The following is an 18,655-nucleotide window of genomic DNA, read 5'->3' as shown; positions in this document are numbered from 1 at the left end:
CGGGGCCGGTCCCCTCCCTCCGCTGCAGTGTTCTGAGGGCGGGGCGGACCAGCTGCGAAGTGCCCCCTGTCACCGTGAGCCCCACGTCCCCGCCTTGCCCAAAGCTGCATCCCGGGAAACGTGTAATCATCCCACCCTCCGGAACACACCGTGTCAGGGCGCAGCGGTCTCGGAGCGGGTGTGGGAAGCCAGGCTCTCTCCTCCGTCACCCCCTGGAGGCCCTCAAGGCGGGCGTCGGGCCCACGGCAGGAGTGGCTGAGAGCAGCTGGGGTCTGGGGTCGGCAGAGAGGCTGCTGGGGGCTCCGGGGGCACTGTGGGCTAGGTCCCTGCCTCTCCGGGCCTGACCCCCCGTGCCCCGCAGCCCAGCCCTCGCTGACGGCCTCCCCCCAGACCGAGGAGTTCTTCGACCTCATTGCCAGCTCCCAGAGCCGCCGCCTGGACGACCAGCGGGCCAGCGTGGGCAGCCTGCCCGGGCTGCGTATCACCCATAACAATCTGGGCCACCTGCGTGGTGATGGGGACCCCCAGGAACCGGGGGACGAGTTCTTCAACATGCTCATCAAGTGCCAGGTGGGCCTGCAGCCTGGGGCGGTCGGGGGCTCCGCCACCCTCGTCCCGCCTGTCCCCCAGGCCCCTCGGCCCTGGTTAGTTCAGGGCCCCTCCCCGGGAGGCTGCACGCAGGCCGGCCTGGGCCCTGGGCCCCGGGCCCTCCGTCTCAGGGCGCGTCACGTGGGACTGGACCCCGTGCCGGCTCAGCCAGTGTCTCTGAGTGCCTGTGGGTGCTCAGACCCACGGGCCTCCTCCTGGGCCCCCTGAGTAGGTCACCCCAGGACGTCCTCAGGCGGGCCCCTCCCTACAGCGCAGGAGCCTGGAGCCGGTGCGCCACCAGGTATTCCTCCAGCCTTCCACGTCCGGATGGAGAAACCCAAGGGCCAGGCGGCACCCCCAGAGTGCAGAGGGCAGGAGGGGTCTGGCCGACACCATGGGGTGCAGCCAACCCACCAGTCTGGGCGGGGCAGAACCGCAGGTGGGGTTTCAGGGTCAGGAAACCCTCAGGGAAGTGGCTGGGGAGGGGGCAGCCTCATAGCCCCCCCAAGCAGGATGCTGGAAAGTTTCCAGGTGGGACATTCCTTCCCACAGAGGAGAGGAAAGTGCAGCTCTGGGCGAGTCCCAGGAGCCTCAAGAGCAGCCCCTGCCGAGAACCCCCGCCCACACGCACGCACGCCCCACAGGCTGCGCCGGCTCCCGGCCGCCTGACCCGATGGGGCCCTGGCGGGCTTGGCACAACCAGCTCTGGGAGCTGCGGCCCCGCCCTGTCCCTGGGGCTCGGGAACACACCATGGTCTGGCGGCCTTAGGAGCAGGCCTGGGAGGCCACCCCAGCAGCTCGCCCGCCGGGTAGGCCGTTCTTGGGGTCAGGGCTCCCAGCTGTGCCCTGGAGCTGATTCCCAGGGAGGCCCTCCTGAGCTGGCAGTGCCGCCGAGTTGTCCCCGGGGCCTCTGAGCACCGGGCCAGGCGCTGGGCTGGGCCCTCCGAGGCCTGGGGAAGCGAGGCCGCCAACCCGCGTGTCCATGTCTGCCCAGTCCTCCAGGATCGACGAGCAGCGCTGCCCACCGCCGGCCGTGCTGCCCCGCGGCCCCACCATGCCCGACGAGGACTTCTTCAGCCTCATCCAGAGGGTCCAGGCCAAGCGGATGGACGAGCAGCGGGTGGACCTCGCTGGGAGCCCAGAGCAGGAGGTGGGCGGACCCCCTGGGCCCCGGCAGCAGTGCCAGCCCGGCGCCAGCTAAGGCCTCGCACCCACAGCCGGGCCCGCCCCACCCCCGCTCCTGGACCGGGGCGGCGGCCGGGGGGAGCTCACAAAGGTCCAGGATGCCCACAGCACCGCCCCCCCCCGAAGCCAAATCCTCCCGAGGCCACAGCTGAGGGCAGGCTCTGAGCCACACAGCCCTTCTCACTGAGCCGGACGCTGGGCACGCGGGCCCCGTGCCATCCCCTCCCCAGGGCAGCAGGCTCGGGCCAGGGCCCACTCCTGTCCTGCGCCGGCCCCTCGCGGTACACAGCTTCCTGCAGGCTTGCCCCGCCCAGTCCTGCCCTCGCCCCGCCCCTGCCCCCGCCCCGCCCCTGCCCCAGGCCGGGCCTTCGCATGTCGGCCCCAAAGCCCGGTGCTGTCCAGACCCCTACGCTCTCCCCCTGCTCCCCGCCCGGCCAAATGTGAAAACCCCGCTGACCCCCAACCCCCAAAGGTGTCTCTGAAGCCTCTTCTCTGGGGCCACCAGCGGCACGGGCGGTTCTGTCCTCCTGAAGCTGGCCCCAGGGGTGGTGAGCACAGCTGTGCTCACCCCAGTCTGGCCTCACCCCTGGGGAGGGCCCCCTCCCAGCCCCTCTCCCCTCCCTCCTACCCAGCCTGGAGGAGGAGGAGGCCAGTCCCAGGAAGTTGGAGCCTGACCAGGCAGTGGAGGCAGTGCCCCCTACGTGGGGTCCTCAGCCCCACCAGGCACGTGGTCCTGAGCCGGCAGGGCGGGTGGGGAAGGGGGTGAGCTCCACATGCCTCAACTCCAAGCCCAGGAGCCCAGGAACTGAGCCGGCCCGGTTCTGGGAATACCAGCTGGTAGGGGTCTGCACCCTGACCATGCCAGGGTGGGTGGGTGGCAGGTGCGAGGGCTCCAGCTCTGTGGCCGTAGTGAGCACCCAGCCCTCAACCCCACCGCGGGGCGAGATGACATCACGCCTTCTCCCGTGGGGTGAGTCGGCCCTCGGGACTGGGCAGGAGACCATGGCCGGCACCCTCGCCCAGACCCCGTCTCAGCCCGCCTCCTGCAGGGCCCACCTCCAGCTCTCCTGGAGTGTCCCTGGGTCGAGCCGCAGCCCCACGGCCCCCAGGTAGCCCTCCTCTTGCGTGGCGCCTCACCCAGCCGCAGGTCCCGCCCTCTGAGCGTGGGGAGGCCGCCAGGCCCCCGCCCCTCGGTACAGCCCGGGGCGCTCTGGGCGGAGGGGCCCCGGAGGGTGAGGTTAGGGCGGCAGGTGTGGGGTTAGAGGCCAGAGCACAGGCTCCTGCTTGGCCGCCCCACACACCCGAATGTACGTGCGTATTTATTGCTCACACGTGTGTTTGCCATGTTGTCAAGGGGTCCTTTCCAACCCAAGAGGTACATTTGTTCTTGTTTTTCCCGAAAAAAATAAAAGTCTGCCAAGCGAAAGCTGTCGTGTCAGGATGAGGGCTGGCAGAGGTGCTGGTGCTTTCAGAGGCCCAGTGACTCCCTCACCTGGGTGAGCAAGCCTTTACCGTGCCAAGGGCCTGGGGCCGGGGAGCAGCGCCCTCCTCCCCACCCCGAGGTTGCCCCTGCTCCCGCCCACCCCCACACATGGGCTCAGTCCCTGCTGCATTTATGGGGGGGCGGGGCTAGGGCTCAGAGGGGTGAAGCGGCAGTCCCAGGGACACACAGCCAGTGAGGGTGCTGGCGTAGGAGCCCAAGTGTCCTCCAAAGCCCACGCCTCAGCCCTGAGCCCCACGCTCGCCTCCCAGAGGAGCTCTGGGGCCGAGACGAGGCTGCTGGAAGGCGTGCAGTGCAGTGTGGGGCAGCCCCTGAGCGGGGCACGGGGAACCCCAGGCCTCCCTACCGAGCCTGCCATCCTGCAGCCTCTCGGGTGAGGTGAAGAAAAGGGAGGGTGGGTGAGCACAAGGCCCATACGGGGAAGGGGGGAGCCCCCAACCCCCCACCCCGGAGAGTTCTCAGTGCTCCGGGAAGCCTGGCGCTCTGCCAGCAAATATCTGCGGGGCACCGTGCCTCTCAGCAGCTCACAGCCAGGCCAGGACGCTAAAGGCTCTGAGAAGTCCTGCAGGAAGAAGTTGGTTTGATGTCCTCAAACCCAGCGGTGCCTATCGAGCTGTCCTCAGAAGACACTTGGGGATGTGCTGTCACAGGATCACAGGAGGTTGGCCCTAATTTGACCATTTGGAGGGGATCCTGGCCAGAGATGAGGGAGGGAAGATATTGGGGGTGGGTGGAAAGAGCCAGGGGCACCTTGAGAAGGGACTGGAGATGGACGGCGGCTGGGCGGGGGCCACGCGGGGAGGCGCCAGGGTCGGTCCGGAGGCAGGGGAGGAAAAGTGGGCAGGAGCCTTTCCTGTGGCTTCTGTGGGAAGAAACAGTGGGGCAGGGCCAGTAGGCCCGCTCGGCCGGTGAGAAGGTCTTCAGTGGCTCTGGGGGGAGGGGCTGCCCGAGTTGTCCGGAACCCGCCCTGGGTGCACTCGCCCTACCATGTCCAGGAACTGACCAGCTCTCCAGGGTCAGAGGGCCCAGACGTCAAAACGTCACAAAGCAGACAATAAAAAGATGTGGCGGGGACCTCCCTGGTGGCGCAAGTGGTTGAGAGTCCGCCTGCCGATGCAGGGGATACGGGTTCGTGCCCCAGTCTGGGAGGATCCCATATGCCGCGGAGCGGCTGGGCCCGTGGGCCATGGCCGCTGAGCCTGCGCGTCCGGAGCCTGCGCGTCCGGAGCCTGTGCTCCGCAACGGGGGAGGCCACAACAGTGAGAGGCCCGCATACCGCAAAAAAAAAAAAAAAAAAAAAAGATGTGGCGAGTACCCACGTCCAAACCGCCCACGGAAGGAGGGCTTGGCCCGGGTGGCCCTTCTGGGTCCGCTCTGTGTTCTCAGGGTCCAGCCAGCTCCCTGGGCCTCCCCACAGCTGGTCCCAACCCTGTGGCGGCAGCAAGGCCCCACTGCCCTGGCGTCTCAAGGCCAGCGGGTCCCTCGGGGCCTCCGTGGAGGAGCGGGCCCGGGGCTGGCTCGTCCTCCATGACTGACTCCACACATGTCACAGGAGGCTCTGGGCAGGATAACAGGGGGTTGTTCACCGCGGGAAGAACGGGGGGTGTTTGAGTCGGAGCACGAGCTGCCGGCGCCTGGAGAACAAGGCCGAGGCCCGTGCTGACGGGGGCGGCCGTCAGGAGCTTGGATCCTGCGGGGACCCTGCGAGACTGTGGCTGGTGATTAATGTTGAAGGTCACACAGCCCAGAACACTTCTGGAAATAAACATGCTTTCATAAACACAGGAACATCCTGAGAAGGCAGTCAAACGAGGTTGGGAGACAAACTGCACAGCCCCGGGGAGGGGGACACTGCGTGGGGCAGCGGCCCACCACCAGGCCCACAGCAGCCCAGCTCCCACTCCGCTGGCCCCCATGGCCACCTCGCCCGCCTGCAGCCACGGTGAGCAGCCCAGCCTGCTGACTTGGCTTGGCCAGTGGCCAAGGGTCAGGGCTGAGGTTGGCACCGGCTCACCAGTGCCATCCAGGGGGCATCGAGGGGACGGCAGGTGGCACAGAAGGATCTGCGGGGCCTCCTTGTGTCCGGCCAGAGGGACAGGACCCACGGTGGGGCTTGGGGGTGCTGATCCCACTCCCAGGAAGAACAGTGGCTAACTGGCCATCAAGATCGGGTCCCTGGGGCTTCCCTGACCGTTAAGACTCCCCGCTTCCAGTGTCACGGTTTTGATCCCTGGTTGGGGAACTAAGATCCCACATGCCATGTGGCATGGCCAAAAAAAAAAAAAGATCGGGGCCCTGACACTTGGGGTCGGGGTGGGGCTGAGCCACCCCGTGCCCATCCTGAGTCCCATCTTTCCACCCATAGTCCTGACGAGGTGGCACCGTGAGCATCCTCATCTGCAGACAGGAAGACAAAGGCTCAGAGGGGCAAAGTGACCTGCCCAAGGCCACACAGCCACAGCCAGGAGGGGCTCAGACTCCACATCCAGCCCCTTCCCACTCAGACATGGCCAGCAGCCACAGAAGGCCCTGGCCTGCAGCCTGGAGGGGGGTTCTTGTGGGTCATTCTGACTCCAGAACCAGGGATGACAAGAAAGCCCCAGGTCCCAGCATGTGCAAGTGATGTTTGTTTATTGATAGAAACGGGCAAGTCCAGAGTGGCTCAGGGCCGGAGCATCCTTCTTGAAGGCAGAAGGCGGGTCAGCTGGCCTCTGTCTTGCCAGGGTGGGTGGGATCCTGGTCCTCAGCCCCTTCCATAGCAGTGGTGGATTTGGGGGGCCCCGCAGACTCTAAAACGAGCTCCAGGGCCCCCTCGCCAGCCACTCGGCGTACCTTCTCCCCTCTGGCCGCCAGGATTTCTTCAATATTCCTGAGAAAGAGGGAAATGCCATGACACTCCAGGCCCCGAAGCTGTCCTGCATCTGGGTCCCTCGAGGGCACCCCAGGCCAGGCCTCGAGCACATGAGTCCCTGTGCTGGTGTGACACCAGGGCCAGGCAGCCAGGAGGCTCCTGACCACTGCCCCCGCCACTGCTCTCCACAAGGTGGTGAGGCTGGCCCTGACCACTCCACCTCACACACACGCCCCCCCACCCCAAGTCTGGTGCAGTCAACCAACCAGTGTCAGCAGAAGACAAGAAAGCTGCGTGCTAGGATCCCGGCCCCACAGCAGGCACTCAGGAAGGGGTGCTATGCTAGTAGGGGGAAGGAACCACAGAGCGAAAGGCAAGCTGTTGCTTTTAAGAGTCAACCTAGTCTGACACCCTCATTTTAGGGTAGGCCCATGGCCCTGACATGTAACCAGGTCCTAACTGCCCCCAAAGGCTGTCAGTGAGGGCAGAAATCAGGCAGTGAAGCAGGCTGAAGGAGCTGATCTAGGGTGGAAAATTTAGCAAATCAAAACATGTTCCAATCTTGGGCATACTTTTACTAAAAAGTTACTTGTGTTTTATCTGAATTTCAAACTTAACTATACCTCTTGTATTAATAAGGAAGCTGGGCTGGAGATGTGAGCTCTATAATCCTCATTAGAAGGACGGTGCCCCAGGGAGGTTGGGTGGGGCTCCAGACTCAGGATGGACCAGGCCAGCACTGGAATATAGACCTCTGTCCCCAACCCTTCCCAGGTAGCCTCACCTCTTCCCATACAGGTCCGAGAACCAGCCCAGGTTGTCGGCGATGATGTGGTGGTTCTGGCAGCCGGGGCAGGTCACAATGACCACACCCTGGTGATAGGCGAGCTTGGAGATGTGCTTGGAGGACCTGGTCCCACAGACCTGGTGGAGACTAGGAGGTGAAGCCCTGCTCCCGGCCCCGCCCTTCCCAGAAGGGCCCACCCGCCCCCGTGATAACCCCACCACCCCCGGTAAGCCCCGCCCCCCGAATTAGCCACACCCGCATGCCCCCGCCCTCTCCGAGGGATACGCCCCCCGAGTGATAGCCCCACCCCTCTCCAGAAAGGCCCCGCCCCCTGAGGACAACTCCACCCTTCCTCGCCGTCCCCGCAGCGCCGTCCTGCGCCAGGCGCAGGTGTGGGCCCGGGCCCGGGCCCGGCCCCGACCCCGCCACGTGCCCACCTTGCAGGTGTAGACGAGCTGGTAGTGCGCCGGCCCGGGTCCCGGCTCGGAGCTCAAGCGCCGCCAGCCCCAACCCCAGGCCCGCCTTCTCCCCACGGCCTCCAGGCGGGCCCCGCGCCCCCACAGCCACCTCAGGCCGGGCCCCCGGGGCCGCGCGCAGCTCAACAGTATCGGCAAGAGGCCCAGCGCCGCCCGCACCATGCCGCCCGCCGGCCGCCCCGCCCCGCCCCGCGGAGGCCACACCGCCGCTGTCTCGGAATCGGGCACGCGATGGAAGCGGCCCTGCTCGGCTTCCGTCCCGGCGGCGGGCCGCGCTCTGCTGCCCCCTGGCGGCAGGCGTTGCGCGCTGACCGGAACGGGGTCGGAGGGTGCGCGCGGCAGCAAGACCGTCGGAGGCGGTGGTGTCCGGACCGCGGTCGTTTATTGACGGGGCTGCATTTTTAACACTGCAGCACGCGTGTGCATCACACAGAGATAGAACAAGCCCGTGCTCTCCAACGAAGAGACGGCCTAGCGGGGCAGATCCCAGGTGGCGCCGTGTCCTCCTCTCACGACGGGCGGCTGGACGGAGGGGCCGGCTAGGAGCCCTCGGTGTCGGTGTTGTCGCTGCCCGTGGTATTCTCCCAGTCCACCTCCCCCTGCCTCGCGCCGTGCTGCATCTTCCTGAGGGCCCGCTTCCTGCGGGAGACCCAGGCGGCGCAGGTGGGCGCAGGTGGGCGCGGAGCCACCGCTCCCCAGCCCCTCTCGCCCTCCGCCCACGCGGGCCCACCTGCGGTAGTTCTCGAAGCTCTCCTTGAGACGCCGCCGCCCCTTCTCCTTCTCGGGGGGCTCCCCGCCGCTCAGGCCTGCGTCCTGCAGGAGGGGCGAGGCTCAGGCTCCGGCCAGCGCCCGCGTGGGCCCCACCCCCGCCCCTGGGGCTGTGCACTGGGGGCCGCGGGCGGGGTGCGCTCTCCCTCCTTTCAGGTGACAGGACTGGCTTGGCACGCACGCACAGCCAGCGGGGATGGGCTCCAGGCCAGTGTTCTTTCTACTACAGTGTCCGGTGCGGCCCCTTTGCCGTCGGGCTCCGTGCAGTGGACAGTGAGGCCGAGTTCCCACTCAGGTTAACGCTGCGCCCCATCCAGAAGATGGGCCCGCCCCCTGCCCCCTCTCCCGCTGCTTCGTCCAAGAAGGCAGGGCGCTCAACTTCACATTCCAAAACACCACACCCCAGGAGCCCATGGGCAGAGACCTTGTGATCACCCCCCAAGCGTCCAGGTAGCGGAACCACTCTCCCCGTTACCATTCACACTGAGACCCACACCAGGGGCCTCCCAGGGCTCCAGGCGCCCCAGGCAGCCTTACCTCGGGGGTCAGTGAAAGCCGCTCCTTCTGCAGAGCCACAAAGGGCTGCTCAGGGCTCTCCCCGACGGCCGGGCCGCCTGCAAGGGAGACTTGTACCTTCTGGTCCTGCCAGGACCACACTCGCCTGTACCTCTACCCCCAAGCCCGGGCCAGTCCTGTGCCACCTTCTGGGTCCTTACTTGGACCCCGCAAGCATTCCCCTTGTATAGACATGGGGACCGGGGCTCAGAGACCTCACTTCTCACTCCTGGCTCCCGGAGCAGATGCCGCGCCCCGTCCCTGGGCAGGGGCCGGGGCCCTGAAGCGCTGGGGGCAGAACACTGCAGGCTGCTGGGCTCCCTCCACACCTGCCAGGGCCTGGGTGGGCCCAGGGCTCAGGACCCACAGAAAAAGCGCTCTGATGGGCTGGCTCCTCTAAACTGTCCATGGTGGGTGACTGTGGCTTCCAGGTCTTGGGGACATTGCGGTGGGAAAGGCCCAGGCCCAGGTCTTCCCCTCCTCCTTGGCTTCTGACCCTGAAGCCTGCCCCGCCTCCCGCAAGGGGCCACACCAGCCCTGGGTTGGGGCTCCCAGGACGGCTGGGCCAACAGCCTTCCCTTCCCGTTCGCTGCCTGTGGGTCCTGCCCGCCTGTCCCCACGTGGGGGCTCACTGGCCTCAAGTTCATGTCTTTGGGCAGCAGCAGAGGGACCAACCACTTACTTCTCCATTTGCTGCCTCTTCCTCTTTCAGCCCCCCTCAAGAAGCTGGGGTCAGGCCTGACGCTGAGGAAGTCCGTCTGGCTTCACACGCTACCTCTGCGGTGGCGCCCCCGCTACCACCCATCCTCCCAAACTCCCGTCTGACACCCACCTTCAGAGCCAGCCCCTCTTCATCCCTGCTGGGCCATCTCCCTGCCACTCCCTGTCCTGTGCCCAGGCAGGCAGAAGGATCCCGCCCCTGCCACCCTAAGGCCCCAGTCACCCTGAGGTGTCCCCCCTTCCCCGCTCTGTTCCACTTCCTGGCAGTGGCCACCTCCCCAGCTCCCTGCTCTGGAGGACGGGGTGCCTCCACTCTGCAATCCCGGGGCCTGAGTGGGCTCCAATGGCCAGGCGTGTTCTCAGGGTGGGAGCTGGGATGTGGACCTGCAAGCCTGGGCCCTGGGTTCCAATGGGGCTCTTGTTTGCTGGCTGGGGAGCCTTGGGGGTTGCTTATCCCTCTGAGCCTCAGAGTGCCCATCTGTGAAGTGGGGTTGTGGAGGTCCATGGGCCAGGGCTGGGGCATGTGTCCCCAGGCACCGGCGTCATGCGGTGTGCGAGCTGAAGGTCAGGACGGGTGCCAACTCGCGGCCAGAAGGAGGCCTTAGCCTGATTCCTCCGGGACAGGCCGCTCGCCTCCTCACCTTTGTCTGAGAGCTGGGCATCCTCCTCTAGGTCCTGGGGGAGCGAGAGCTTCCCAAGAGGGACAGGGCAACTGGTTAGACCCCCAGCCGGCCAGGACTGGGCATGACCCTCAGCGCTGCCCACCCAGTGCTGCTCTCCCCACCACCGTCACCGCCTGTGCCGGCTTCTCAGGGAGGGACCTACGCTGCCCAGCCGGGCATTGGGAGGATGGCCGGTGGTGGGCTGAGCTCCCAGAGCTTCTGAGGAACCATATGGGCCTGCGGTCCGGCAGAGGCTGTGGCCCTGGGCCCACCCCCCGAGTCACACTCACCTCTTGGGAGTTCCTCGGTGAGCCGTCCTCTAGGTCGGAGCTCTGTGGTCACAGAAGAGGGGTCGGTTGGCAGGCTGTGGGGAAACCGAGCCACTCGAGGGCACGGGGTGGGGTCCCAGGCCAGCCCGCCCTCCAGGGAGGCCCCTCTCCAGGCCATGGCTGGGCCTGGCCCCTGGCCAGAACGCCCCTCCCTCCCCCTCCCCACACCCTGCCGGGCCCTGAGCTATGCCAGCCCTGCAGCCCACCTCCATGAGGGCTCGGTGAGCAGGCAACCTTACAGGGGAGGGAGGGGCTCAGGAACATCTGGGGACCTGCCCGAGCCAGGGGCAGAGCAGTGGCTGAGCCAGGCCAGGCCCGGGCCCCTTGGCGGCTCCTCCTCTGGGGTCTGCAGTCTCTAGGGCCACACCTACCCCCATGTGGCCACGCCCCCAGAGCCCCACCGTGGCAGAGCCATGGCTCTCTCTGACTGAGGGACACCGTAAAGGCCCCGGGGGAGGCCCACCAGGACGGACGTCTCCAGTTGCTGCCACCGGAGGCGGCCCTCCACCGCCAGCAGCTGGCCCTCGCGCTGGAACAGCTGCAGCTGCAGCTCGTCCGCCTTCTCGCTCAGCTCGCGGACCTGCTTCCGCAGCGCGTCCTTGTCCTGCAGGCTGCGGGCGTGCTGTGCGTGCAGCTCCTCCCGCGTCAGGATCGCCTGTGGGGCAGCGCAGGGCAGGGCAGGCGCAGCGGGGGACTCTTGCTGGGCCTCCCTGCAGAGCGCGGCCCGTCTCCCTGCCCACCCCCAACCCCCCGGTCTTTCATTTCCCCTCCCGGCTCTCTCACTTCTCAGCACAGCCCGCCTTATTTCTAGCAACGCTCCTGGGAGAATTTCCAGCAACATGGCCGGGGACAGGGCGGGCCAGCGCTGGCCTCTTCCCCTTTATTATCCGAGGATGTCATTCGTGTTTTGGGGGTTGTAAATGCAATACAGGCTCAGGATGGAAAGTGTGGACAGTTGAGAAAATATAAAGAAGAGAACACCCCTGAGAACAGCCCCTGCTGACCCTGCAGGGTCTTCAAGTCCTGCTCTCTGGGCACATTCAGCCGTGTTCACATGCCCACACGCACGTTTCGTACTTCCTGGGTACAGCTTGATATCAAGAACATGATTGTTGACAGCCGTGGAACATTCTTTTTTTTTTTTTTTTTTTTTTTTTTTTTTTTTGCGGTACGCGGGCCTCTCACCGCTGTGGCCTCTCACGTTGTGGAGCACAGGCTCCGGACGCACAGGCTCAGCAGCCATGGCTCACGGGCCCAGCCGCTCCACAGCATGTGGGATCTTCCCAGACCGGGGCACGAACCCGTGTCCCCTGCATCAGCAGGCGGACTCTCAACCACTGCGCCACCAGGGAAGCCCCGTGGAACATTCTTTAAGACGAACACCCCACGCTTTATCAAGCCAGTCCCCCACGGCGGGGACACTGAGGTCAGCCCAGGAGGCCAGCCCACGACCTACAGTGACCGGCCCAGGAGGTGCGGCTGTGAGGCACACATGTAGGAAGCCAGCCTCCACGTCCGGCAATGATCCAGGAGCTAACACACACCCCTGCCTCCATCGGCCCCGACAGCCAAGGCTGGGTTAGTAACAGGACACCCTGAATTTCTGTGCCAGCTTCCAACTCGGGAACCACCCGAGAAAACCCTGCCACTCACCTCGGCGGCCAGGCCCCAGCGTCCCTGGGCGGGTGGCCTGCCCTGGGTGCCGCCGGGGCCTGCGCGCCCCTGCCGGCCATGCACGAGGCAGAGGGGGCTCTGCTCGGGCAGCTCCGGGAAGGGGCTGTCCCGTCGGGTGCGCTGTGCCCATTTCACACCTGCTGCCCCAGACCGCACTGCTGCCCACGGCCTTGAGGGAAGCACGCATCTGCCGGGTTTTCTCTGCGTTTCTGTTATTCCCATGAGAGGGCCTTCTAGAAGTGGGTTTGCCGGGGAAAAGGAATCTGCCTCTTTAGGCTCCTGATACAGATTACCAGTCACCCTCCAGAAGGTGACTGACGCGAGAGCTGTGGCTGATCAGAAACGACCCCGAGCCGTGACAGGAAAGTGATGGGAAACGAAGAAGCAGGTGCAGCCCCGCACTGGGGCGCCACCTCCCCACCTAGAAGAGTGCAGCCGGCCAAGGCGCCCGTGGCTCTTTAAGCGAAAGAAGTCTTTGCAAAACGAGTCAGAAAGCTTACACTTTTGTAGAACAAAAATTAAACTACATGTACGCTGAAAAAAGTCTGGCAGGTACAGCAGAAGGTGGAGCGTGGACTTCCTGGCAGCAGGTGGGGCAGAGGTGGAGGAACGGGACTAACTTCGTTAGCGTTCACGTTTTTAACGGAGCATGAACGGCTTTTGTCGGTGCTCCCTGAACATCCACCGTGACCACTGCATCCCCGAAAGGCCACTGCGTCTGGGAGGGCTGTGCGGCCCCTACCTGGTCCCGCTCGATGGCGACCTCCTCCATCTGCTGTAGGATGGCCTCGATGCGGTCCTTGTACATCTTGGAGTCCTTCCGCAGGGCCAGGCACTGCAGCTCGAACATCTCTTTCTCCTCCGTGCACTGCGGGAGATGGCAGTCAGCCGAACCGCCTGCGGTCCCGCCGGCCCAAAGCTCCGGACCGAAGCTGGGCCCCGACGTGCCTGGGGAGCGCGGGCACCAGGTGGGGCCGAAGGCCGGCCCTCGCCTCCGGGCAGGGGGCAGGAGGGAGGTGGAGCCCTGCCCAGTTGGCCCCGGGCGCACCCCCCCACTTGCCCGCCGCGCACCCGGGCACGCAGGGCCTCGGCTTGGCGCAGGTCCTTGCGCAGGGAGAAAACGGCGGCGGTCCGCGCCTGGAGGTCCCTCTGCGCCTGCCGCCAGTCCTCCTCCGGCACCTGGATGTAGGAGCTGCTCTGGTCCGGCTTCCCCTCCTGTGGGTGCGAAGGGAGAGGGCGGCAGCACAGCGGGGCTGGGAGGCCCAGGCTGGCCCTCCAGCGCCCGCCCTGCCGGCTCGCCCCCCGGGGCCCGACCTGGACGGAGGCCTGCAGCTCCTGCACCCGCGCCTGCAGCAGCGCCTTCTCCTGCTGCAGCTCCCACAGCAGCTCGTGGCTGGGCCGCTGCTCCATGGCGCGCTTGAGCTTCAGCGTGTGCTTGCGCTCCACCGAGCAGTCGTCCTCCGCCTTCATGAGGCTGTGCTTGAGCCTGTCGATCTGCGGGACCAGCTGTCAGCCTCAGCCCAGGACCCCGGCGCCCGCCGCCCGCCCCAGGAGCCCCGCCGCCGCGCAGGGCACCTCCAGCTGCAGGTCGCGGATGCGCATGAGCGCGGCGCCCCGCTCCTCGCTCTGGCGGGCCAGGCGCAGGGCCAGGTCGTAGTTCTCGTCCTTGCAGCGCTGGAGCTCGCGGCCGCCCACCTCGCAGGCCTCCTTCAGCCTCTGCACACGCTCCTGGTGCTTGCGCAGCAGGCTGTCCTTCACCCTCAGCTCCTTGATGAGGTCGTCCTTGGAGCCCAGCAGTGCCGTCAGGTCCTGCACCTTCTTCTGCAGCTTCATCACCTCGCTCATCAGCAGCTGCATCAGGCCCGACTCCCCGGATGCGTCTGCGGGCCGGGAGAGCGTCACATGATACATGGTACCCCGGGCCCCTCCCGGGCCTCCGCTTGAGGACCAGTGGCTCCGGGGGAGCCTGGCCAAGGGGTCAGTTCCCAGTCGCGGCTGCTCCCCGTCCAGGAGGTGAACTCACCTCCCAGCCTTGTCCCCCCGCCCCCCGCCCCCAGGGCAGGGCAGCCCAGGGCCTGGGTGTCCATCCCTCTGTCTAATTTTGTTACCATCCTGATTGAGAGGCAGGGGACGTGACTCGGGGCCGCCTCACAGGCTGCTGGGGCGAGCAGGCCTGGCCTCTCGGGCATGGTTTAGCGGGGTCACATGGTCTTCCGGGTAGGAGGGGCTCTGAGCCGAGAATCAGCCTGTGCACCCCACCGCGCACCTGCTCCCCACTCCGGAGTTGGGGTCCCCCTTCCCTCCAGCCTCTGCTCCCTCCACGAGTGTCAGGAGGACGGCGGGATGCGAGCGACACCCAGGCCGGTCCCAAAGCTGGCGCCCTTCCCACACACGGCTCGCTCCCTTTCTTTCATACGCGATGTATCCATGAGGGGACCCAGTGGGAAGGGGGCCGCCGGCTCTAACCCGCGCCATCCCCCTGCCCCTCCATCCGGGCCCTGCCTCTCCATCCGGGCCCTGTGCCTCCGGCCCGGGTCCCGTTCCTCACCGATGATCATGGAGAAGACGCGGGCGGGCTCTCTGCCCGTGACCTTCCGGTACAGCTGCGGGTAGTACAGCTCCAGGCTCTCTAGAAATGCCACATAGCCCTTGTGGCCAGTCCGCTGCAGGATGTCCAGGAGCACACCTGCGACCCAGAGGACACGCGTGGGCGTGCGAGGCTGCAGAACCCCAAGAGGCTGCGGTGGCGGGGGTCTGGACGGCTCTCCCGGGGCCTCAGCTGCGCGTGAAGCACCACAGCCGCGGGCAGACGGGGGTGGGGGACGGGCACTGACCCACTTTCCGCTTGCGGATGACCAGGCTGGGGTCGCTGAGCACCTGCTCTTCGTCGTCGGGGTTCAGGACCTTGCACTGGCGCAGGTAGGGCGTGATGCGGGCGGGGTCGATGACGGAGATGAGCTTCACACGGAAGCCCTCCAGGGCGCTCCAGCACTCGTCCTCGTTCTCGTAGTCGGACATGGCGTAGTCGGGGCAGGCGGCTGGGAGAGATGCCGTGGCTGAGCAGCAGGCATTGCCGGGAGCCAGGCCTGCGCCTCGCCCGCCAGGGCTCTGGGCAGAGCCAGACCAGGAACCCAGCCCAGGGGCGTCCAGGAGAGGGAGAAGCCCCCACTCCCTCCCATCGGCTCGCCCGGCGACGCCCTTCACGGCCCTGCTCCCGCCCCTCTGGCCGCCCTGGGCTTTTTCTCTCCCCGAGTCACCCCAATAAGCGTGGGGAACAGCGTGGAGATGCTCCAGGGTCAGGTGGCATCTAGGAGAACACGCTCCCCTGCACCACGGCCCTCCTTTGGCCCTGTCCCCCCAGAGCACCCCAAAGTGCTGCGGGGCTGGCGGGAGGCTGCCCCCTACCCACGGAGCTGTCTGCGCCACCTACCAGCACAACCTCCCTGGCACATGGGGGAGGGATCCCAGCCCCAGCCCCCGGCTGGCAAGTGCCTGGCCCCCGAGGTGCCAGGCTGTGCTGGCGGGACTTCCTCCTTCCCCACGGGACAGTGCCTGCTCACATCCACTCCCGTCCCCTCCTCTCCTTCCGGCAGCTGGTGATGCAACAGTCACCTAGCAGCTGCCGGGCCGGCCTGCTCCGGGTCAGGCTCGGTGACAGGGTGCCCTCCAGGAAGGGTGACTGTGGACGGCCCATGGTAGACGGAGAGCCAGGGCCCGGGCGCACTGGGAGGGGTGGCTGTGTTGCCCGGGGCTGGCCTGGAATGTGGCTCCATGCCTCCTCCAGCCTCTGGGACACCAGCCGTCCAGGATCCTCCTGTCTGCCTCCCAGGCGAGGCCTGCTCTCGGCCGCACTCTTGGGGACTGTCAGGCCAGCTCTCGGACAGGGGACCACCCGCCGCTATTCCCTTCTACACTACCAGTGGGGGAACCCCTCTCTCCAGGGCCAGGCTGAGCCGGGAGCAGCCACGTGGTGGCCTCCTCCCAGCAGTGGGGACGGAGACCCTGACCCCGCCGCCGCAGGCCGAGCCTTTGACCTGTGTGGAAAACACCGGTTTCCAGCCCAAAGGGACTGGGCCGCCCTCCTAGAGATGCGGCTGGCAGCAGGCTCGTGCTGCCGTCAGCCCGCCCACCCAGCAACAGACAAAGCACTGAATGAAAACACCATCAACTTGGGGTCTTTGGAGTGTTTGGCCCAGTCCCCACCTTCCTAGCCTGATGTCCACGTGTCCCACACCTGACAATGCCCTGCTGCTAATTCCAGTGAAATGACCAGCAGGTACCGGGTGGCTGTGAAGGGGACAGGGCAGCCGAGCGAGGCCACCTGATGCCCTCCTGGGGTATTTGCTCCAGACCCCGCTCCCTGCCCCAAGCCCGAGCTGGGCCACAGAGGCTTCCCAACCATCGGAAGCAAGGGCACCAGGCCGGCCTACCTTAGGGTCCTCCTGGGGCACCTGCGCAGCCACACACCCGTCAGCCTGGGCCCCCCGATTCAGTGAGTGGTAGGACTGCCCGGCTGCCGGGACAGAGGGCGGGCGGGGCCGGAGGGAAGCCGTGCACTTCCTGACGGGTCTGCTTAACCCCACAGAGGCCTGGCTATCCTCCCGCAGGGGAGCATCCCCGCGCTGCCTTCTGATTCGCCCAAGCAGGGCGGCCCCGGGAGGCGGGGACAGGGAAGTGGAAGCTGCCCGCTCCCGAGGAAAGCAGCTCCTGCTTGGAGCCCCCCGCGGCCCCCCACCCCGCCTCCCCACCGGCCAGCCCAGCGCCAGGGCCCCGGGGCCTGCCCTGGAGGCCCAGCCCCGACACTGCAGAGTGGGCGCGCGAGCCGTGGCTCTCCCAGGGTTGGACGAGGCCAAGCCACCGTCCACTCTGGTCCCATAAGGACTGCAGCGTGGTGTCCGAAGAGGGCATGGGGCTGGGGGGGGGGCGGCGCTGCAGCCCCTAAGCTTAACCCCACACGCTGCCAGCCCACGCTGCAGCCGGCTCAGCCCCTCCCTTCCTGGGAGCAGCCCCTCCCCACCAGGACACACGGGACAGCAGCAGGGCCCCAGGGGAATCCCCAGGCCACCGCCCCACCAGAGTGGCCTCACTGGTTGAGCTGAGAGCTGCCACCCACCAGGTTGAGCAACAGCTCCAGGAAGGGGCTGCGGCTGGGTGGGCAGGGGCCTGACCAGCGCTCCTGGCTCCCTTCCCGTAGGGTCCTGAGCCCCTCAGCCCCAGGGTGTTTCTCTGCCTCCTGGGCCCACGGTGGTCAGTAGGCTAAACCCCGGGAATCCTGGCACCGTCAGGCGCTGCCGAGTGGCCAGGCCTCCCCGCAGGCCTCCAGGAGGCCTGAGGTCACCCTCCAGGCACGACCCTCCAGGCGTGGGCAGGCCCCCAGCCCCCTGGGGGAGCCGTGTTCTGGGGGATCCTGTCCCGGCCTGGAGGGTCTGGGGGGGGAGTCCTGGTACAGCAGTGGCGGGAGCTGCAGCTCTGCACGCGCGGCGGGCACAGGGCCGGTGCCGGGCCCTCCGTGACCCAGTGTTTCCTGTCTCATGACGTGAGGCTAAGAAAGGAGTCTCCCTCATGGGGTGTTTATGAAATAAATAATAACAACGCTGTGTTCTCTGACCACATCAGAATCAAACTAGAAATCGGTAACAGGAGAACATCTGGAAAATCACTAAGTGTCTGGGAATTAAATAACAATCATAAATAACCCACAGGTCAGAGGAAATCCCAAGGAAAACTGGAATTGGTGAGTCCAGTACCAGGCACAAAGTGAAACACACACACACACCCAAGTGGCGGGTCCGCCTGTGGCTGTGTGACGTGACGTGTGGTGTCTGGGTGCGGGCAAAGGGGAGACAGGTGACCCCAAGTGACTGCTGTCTGGGGGGGCAGGACACACACTGGGCACACCTGTCTCATTTCTCTGTGTTGGAAAATTTCCCCAATAAGGTGAAAGCAAAGGGGAGCAGCGTGCAAGAACAAAGCTCCAGGAAAAGCCAGTGTCTTGGAGGGTGTAACCAAACCCCCAAACCCGAGCTCCTTTAGACAAGAAGGACAGAGAGGCCGCGGGGATTCGGCCTCCTGCCAAGGAAACGCCTGCACAGAACAAAATGAGCACTGGCCCGGGGCTGCCGTGGGGACTGTGGGTAGACAGGCAGCCACTGGTTCTGGGGACCCGCCGGGGTCGGCCTGTGTGACCCGGAGGGCAAAGGAAGTGGGCCCGCCCCATCCCTGTCATGGCGCCAAGAGGGCCACCAGTACCTGGGTGGGCGCTGGGCTGCCTTCTGCGTGGAGCAGCCCCCCAGCCTGCAGGCCACAGGTGTCTCTCGTGAGATGGGTAACCCTGTTTCTCCCCCTCCACAGGCCCCCAGAGGCCAAGCGTGCAGGGGCTCCGTGGACCCCAGGGCCCAGCTGGTGCACTCCCCACACATCGTCCAGGGGTGGCCCAACCCCTCTGCACACCACCCAGTACCTCAGGACAAGACCACCAAAAGCGCGTGGCTTGCTTTTAATTAAGAAACAGGACATCTCTTCATTCCTCCCGATACTGTGGTTTGCGCTCGGGGACCAG

General features: G+C 66.3%; 3 protein-coding genes across 8 annotated transcripts in view; 1 reads left to right on the top strand and 2 right to left on the bottom strand.

The window, feature by feature from the left end:
- GPSM1 (G protein signaling modulator 1) overlaps positions 1 to 3,199 on the top strand; it is a 30,949-nt gene extending 27,750 nt beyond the window's left edge. Inside the window, 3 exon segments of the mRNA XM_060101982.1 lie at positions 362 to 570; positions 1,583 to 1,727; positions 1,730 to 3,199. Coding sequence (XP_059957965.1) covers positions 362 to 570; positions 1,583 to 1,727; positions 1,730 to 1,938 — 563 coding nt within the window. The 3' untranslated portion in view covers positions 1,939 to 3,199.
- Positions 3,200 to 5,888: 2,689 nt separating this feature from the next.
- Positions 5,889 to 7,639, bottom strand: DNLZ (DNL-type zinc finger). Its single transcript, XM_060102004.1, has 3 exons — positions 7,350 to 7,639; positions 6,910 to 7,049; positions 5,889 to 6,143 (listed from the first exon to the last, which is right to left on the bottom strand). The coding sequence occupies exons 1-3, from the start codon at positions 7,548 to 7,550 to the stop codon at positions 5,975 to 5,977; spliced, it is 510 nt and encodes a 169-aa protein (XP_059957987.1). The 5' UTR covers positions 7,551 to 7,639; the 3' UTR covers positions 5,889 to 5,974.
- Positions 7,640 to 7,751: 112 nt separating this feature from the next.
- CARD9 (caspase recruitment domain family member 9) lies at positions 7,752 to 18,637 on the bottom strand. Of its 6 annotated transcripts, none has more exons than XM_060101995.1 (13): positions 15,527 to 16,097; positions 14,931 to 15,134; positions 14,645 to 14,782; positions 13,672 to 13,976; positions 13,411 to 13,590; positions 13,168 to 13,311; positions 12,839 to 12,964; positions 10,886 to 11,077; positions 10,384 to 10,425; positions 10,073 to 10,121; positions 8,694 to 8,782; positions 8,119 to 8,201; positions 7,752 to 8,027 (listed from the first exon to the last, which is right to left on the bottom strand). In XM_060101995.1, the coding sequence occupies exons 1-13, from the start codon at positions 15,546 to 15,548 to the stop codon at positions 7,928 to 7,930; spliced, it is 1,674 nt and encodes a 557-aa protein (XP_059957978.1). In that variant the 5' UTR covers positions 15,549 to 16,097; the 3' UTR covers positions 7,752 to 7,927. The 6 variants fall into 6 exon arrangements, with proteins under 6 accessions (XP_059957978.1, XP_059957979.1, XP_059957977.1 ...); XM_060101996.1 differs by having other exon boundaries at positions 8,694 to 8,770; XM_060101994.1 differs by lacking the exon at positions 15,527 to 16,097 and adding an exon at positions 18,557 to 18,637 and having other exon boundaries at positions 13,168 to 13,590.
- Between the last annotated feature and the right edge of the window lie 18 nt (positions 18,638 to 18,655).

This window comes from Mesoplodon densirostris, chromosome 6 (genome assembly GCF_025265405.1).
Source record: "Mesoplodon densirostris isolate mMesDen1 chromosome 6, mMesDen1 primary haplotype, whole genome shotgun sequence".
In the NCBI taxonomy this organism is placed as follows: Eukaryota; Metazoa; Chordata; class Mammalia; order Artiodactyla; family Ziphiidae; genus Mesoplodon; species Mesoplodon densirostris.
The sequence above is the reverse complement of the archived record's forward strand: the minus strand, read 5'-3'. Positions and strand labels throughout refer to the sequence as shown.

Bases quoted from the DNA above. Each gene is read 5' to 3' on its own strand.
- CARD9 (XM_060101991.1), bottom strand. From the start codon at position 15,548: ATGTGCCAGGGAGGTTGTGCTG. The intron at 13,591-13,671 runs GTGCCCTGCGCG...CTGGTCCCGCAG, and splicing joins TCCGCGACCTGCAGCTGGAG to ATCGACAGGCTCAAGCACAG. The intron at 10,122-10,383 runs GTGAGTGTGACT...CCTCTTGGGAAG, and splicing joins CACCGAGGAACTCCCAAGAG to CTCTCGCTCCCCCAGGACCT.
- DNLZ (XM_060102004.1), bottom strand. From the start codon at position 7,550: ATGGTGCGGGCGGCGCTGGGCCTCTTGCCGATACTGTTGAGCTGCGCG. The intron at 7,050-7,349 runs GTGGGCACGTGG...AGTCTCCACCAG, and splicing joins AGCTCGTCTACACCTGCAAG to GTCTGTGGGACCAGGTCCTC. The intron at 6,144-6,909 runs GTGAGGCTACCT...CCTCTTTCTCAG, and splicing joins TCGGACCTGTATGGGAAGAG to GAATATTGAAGAAATCCTGG.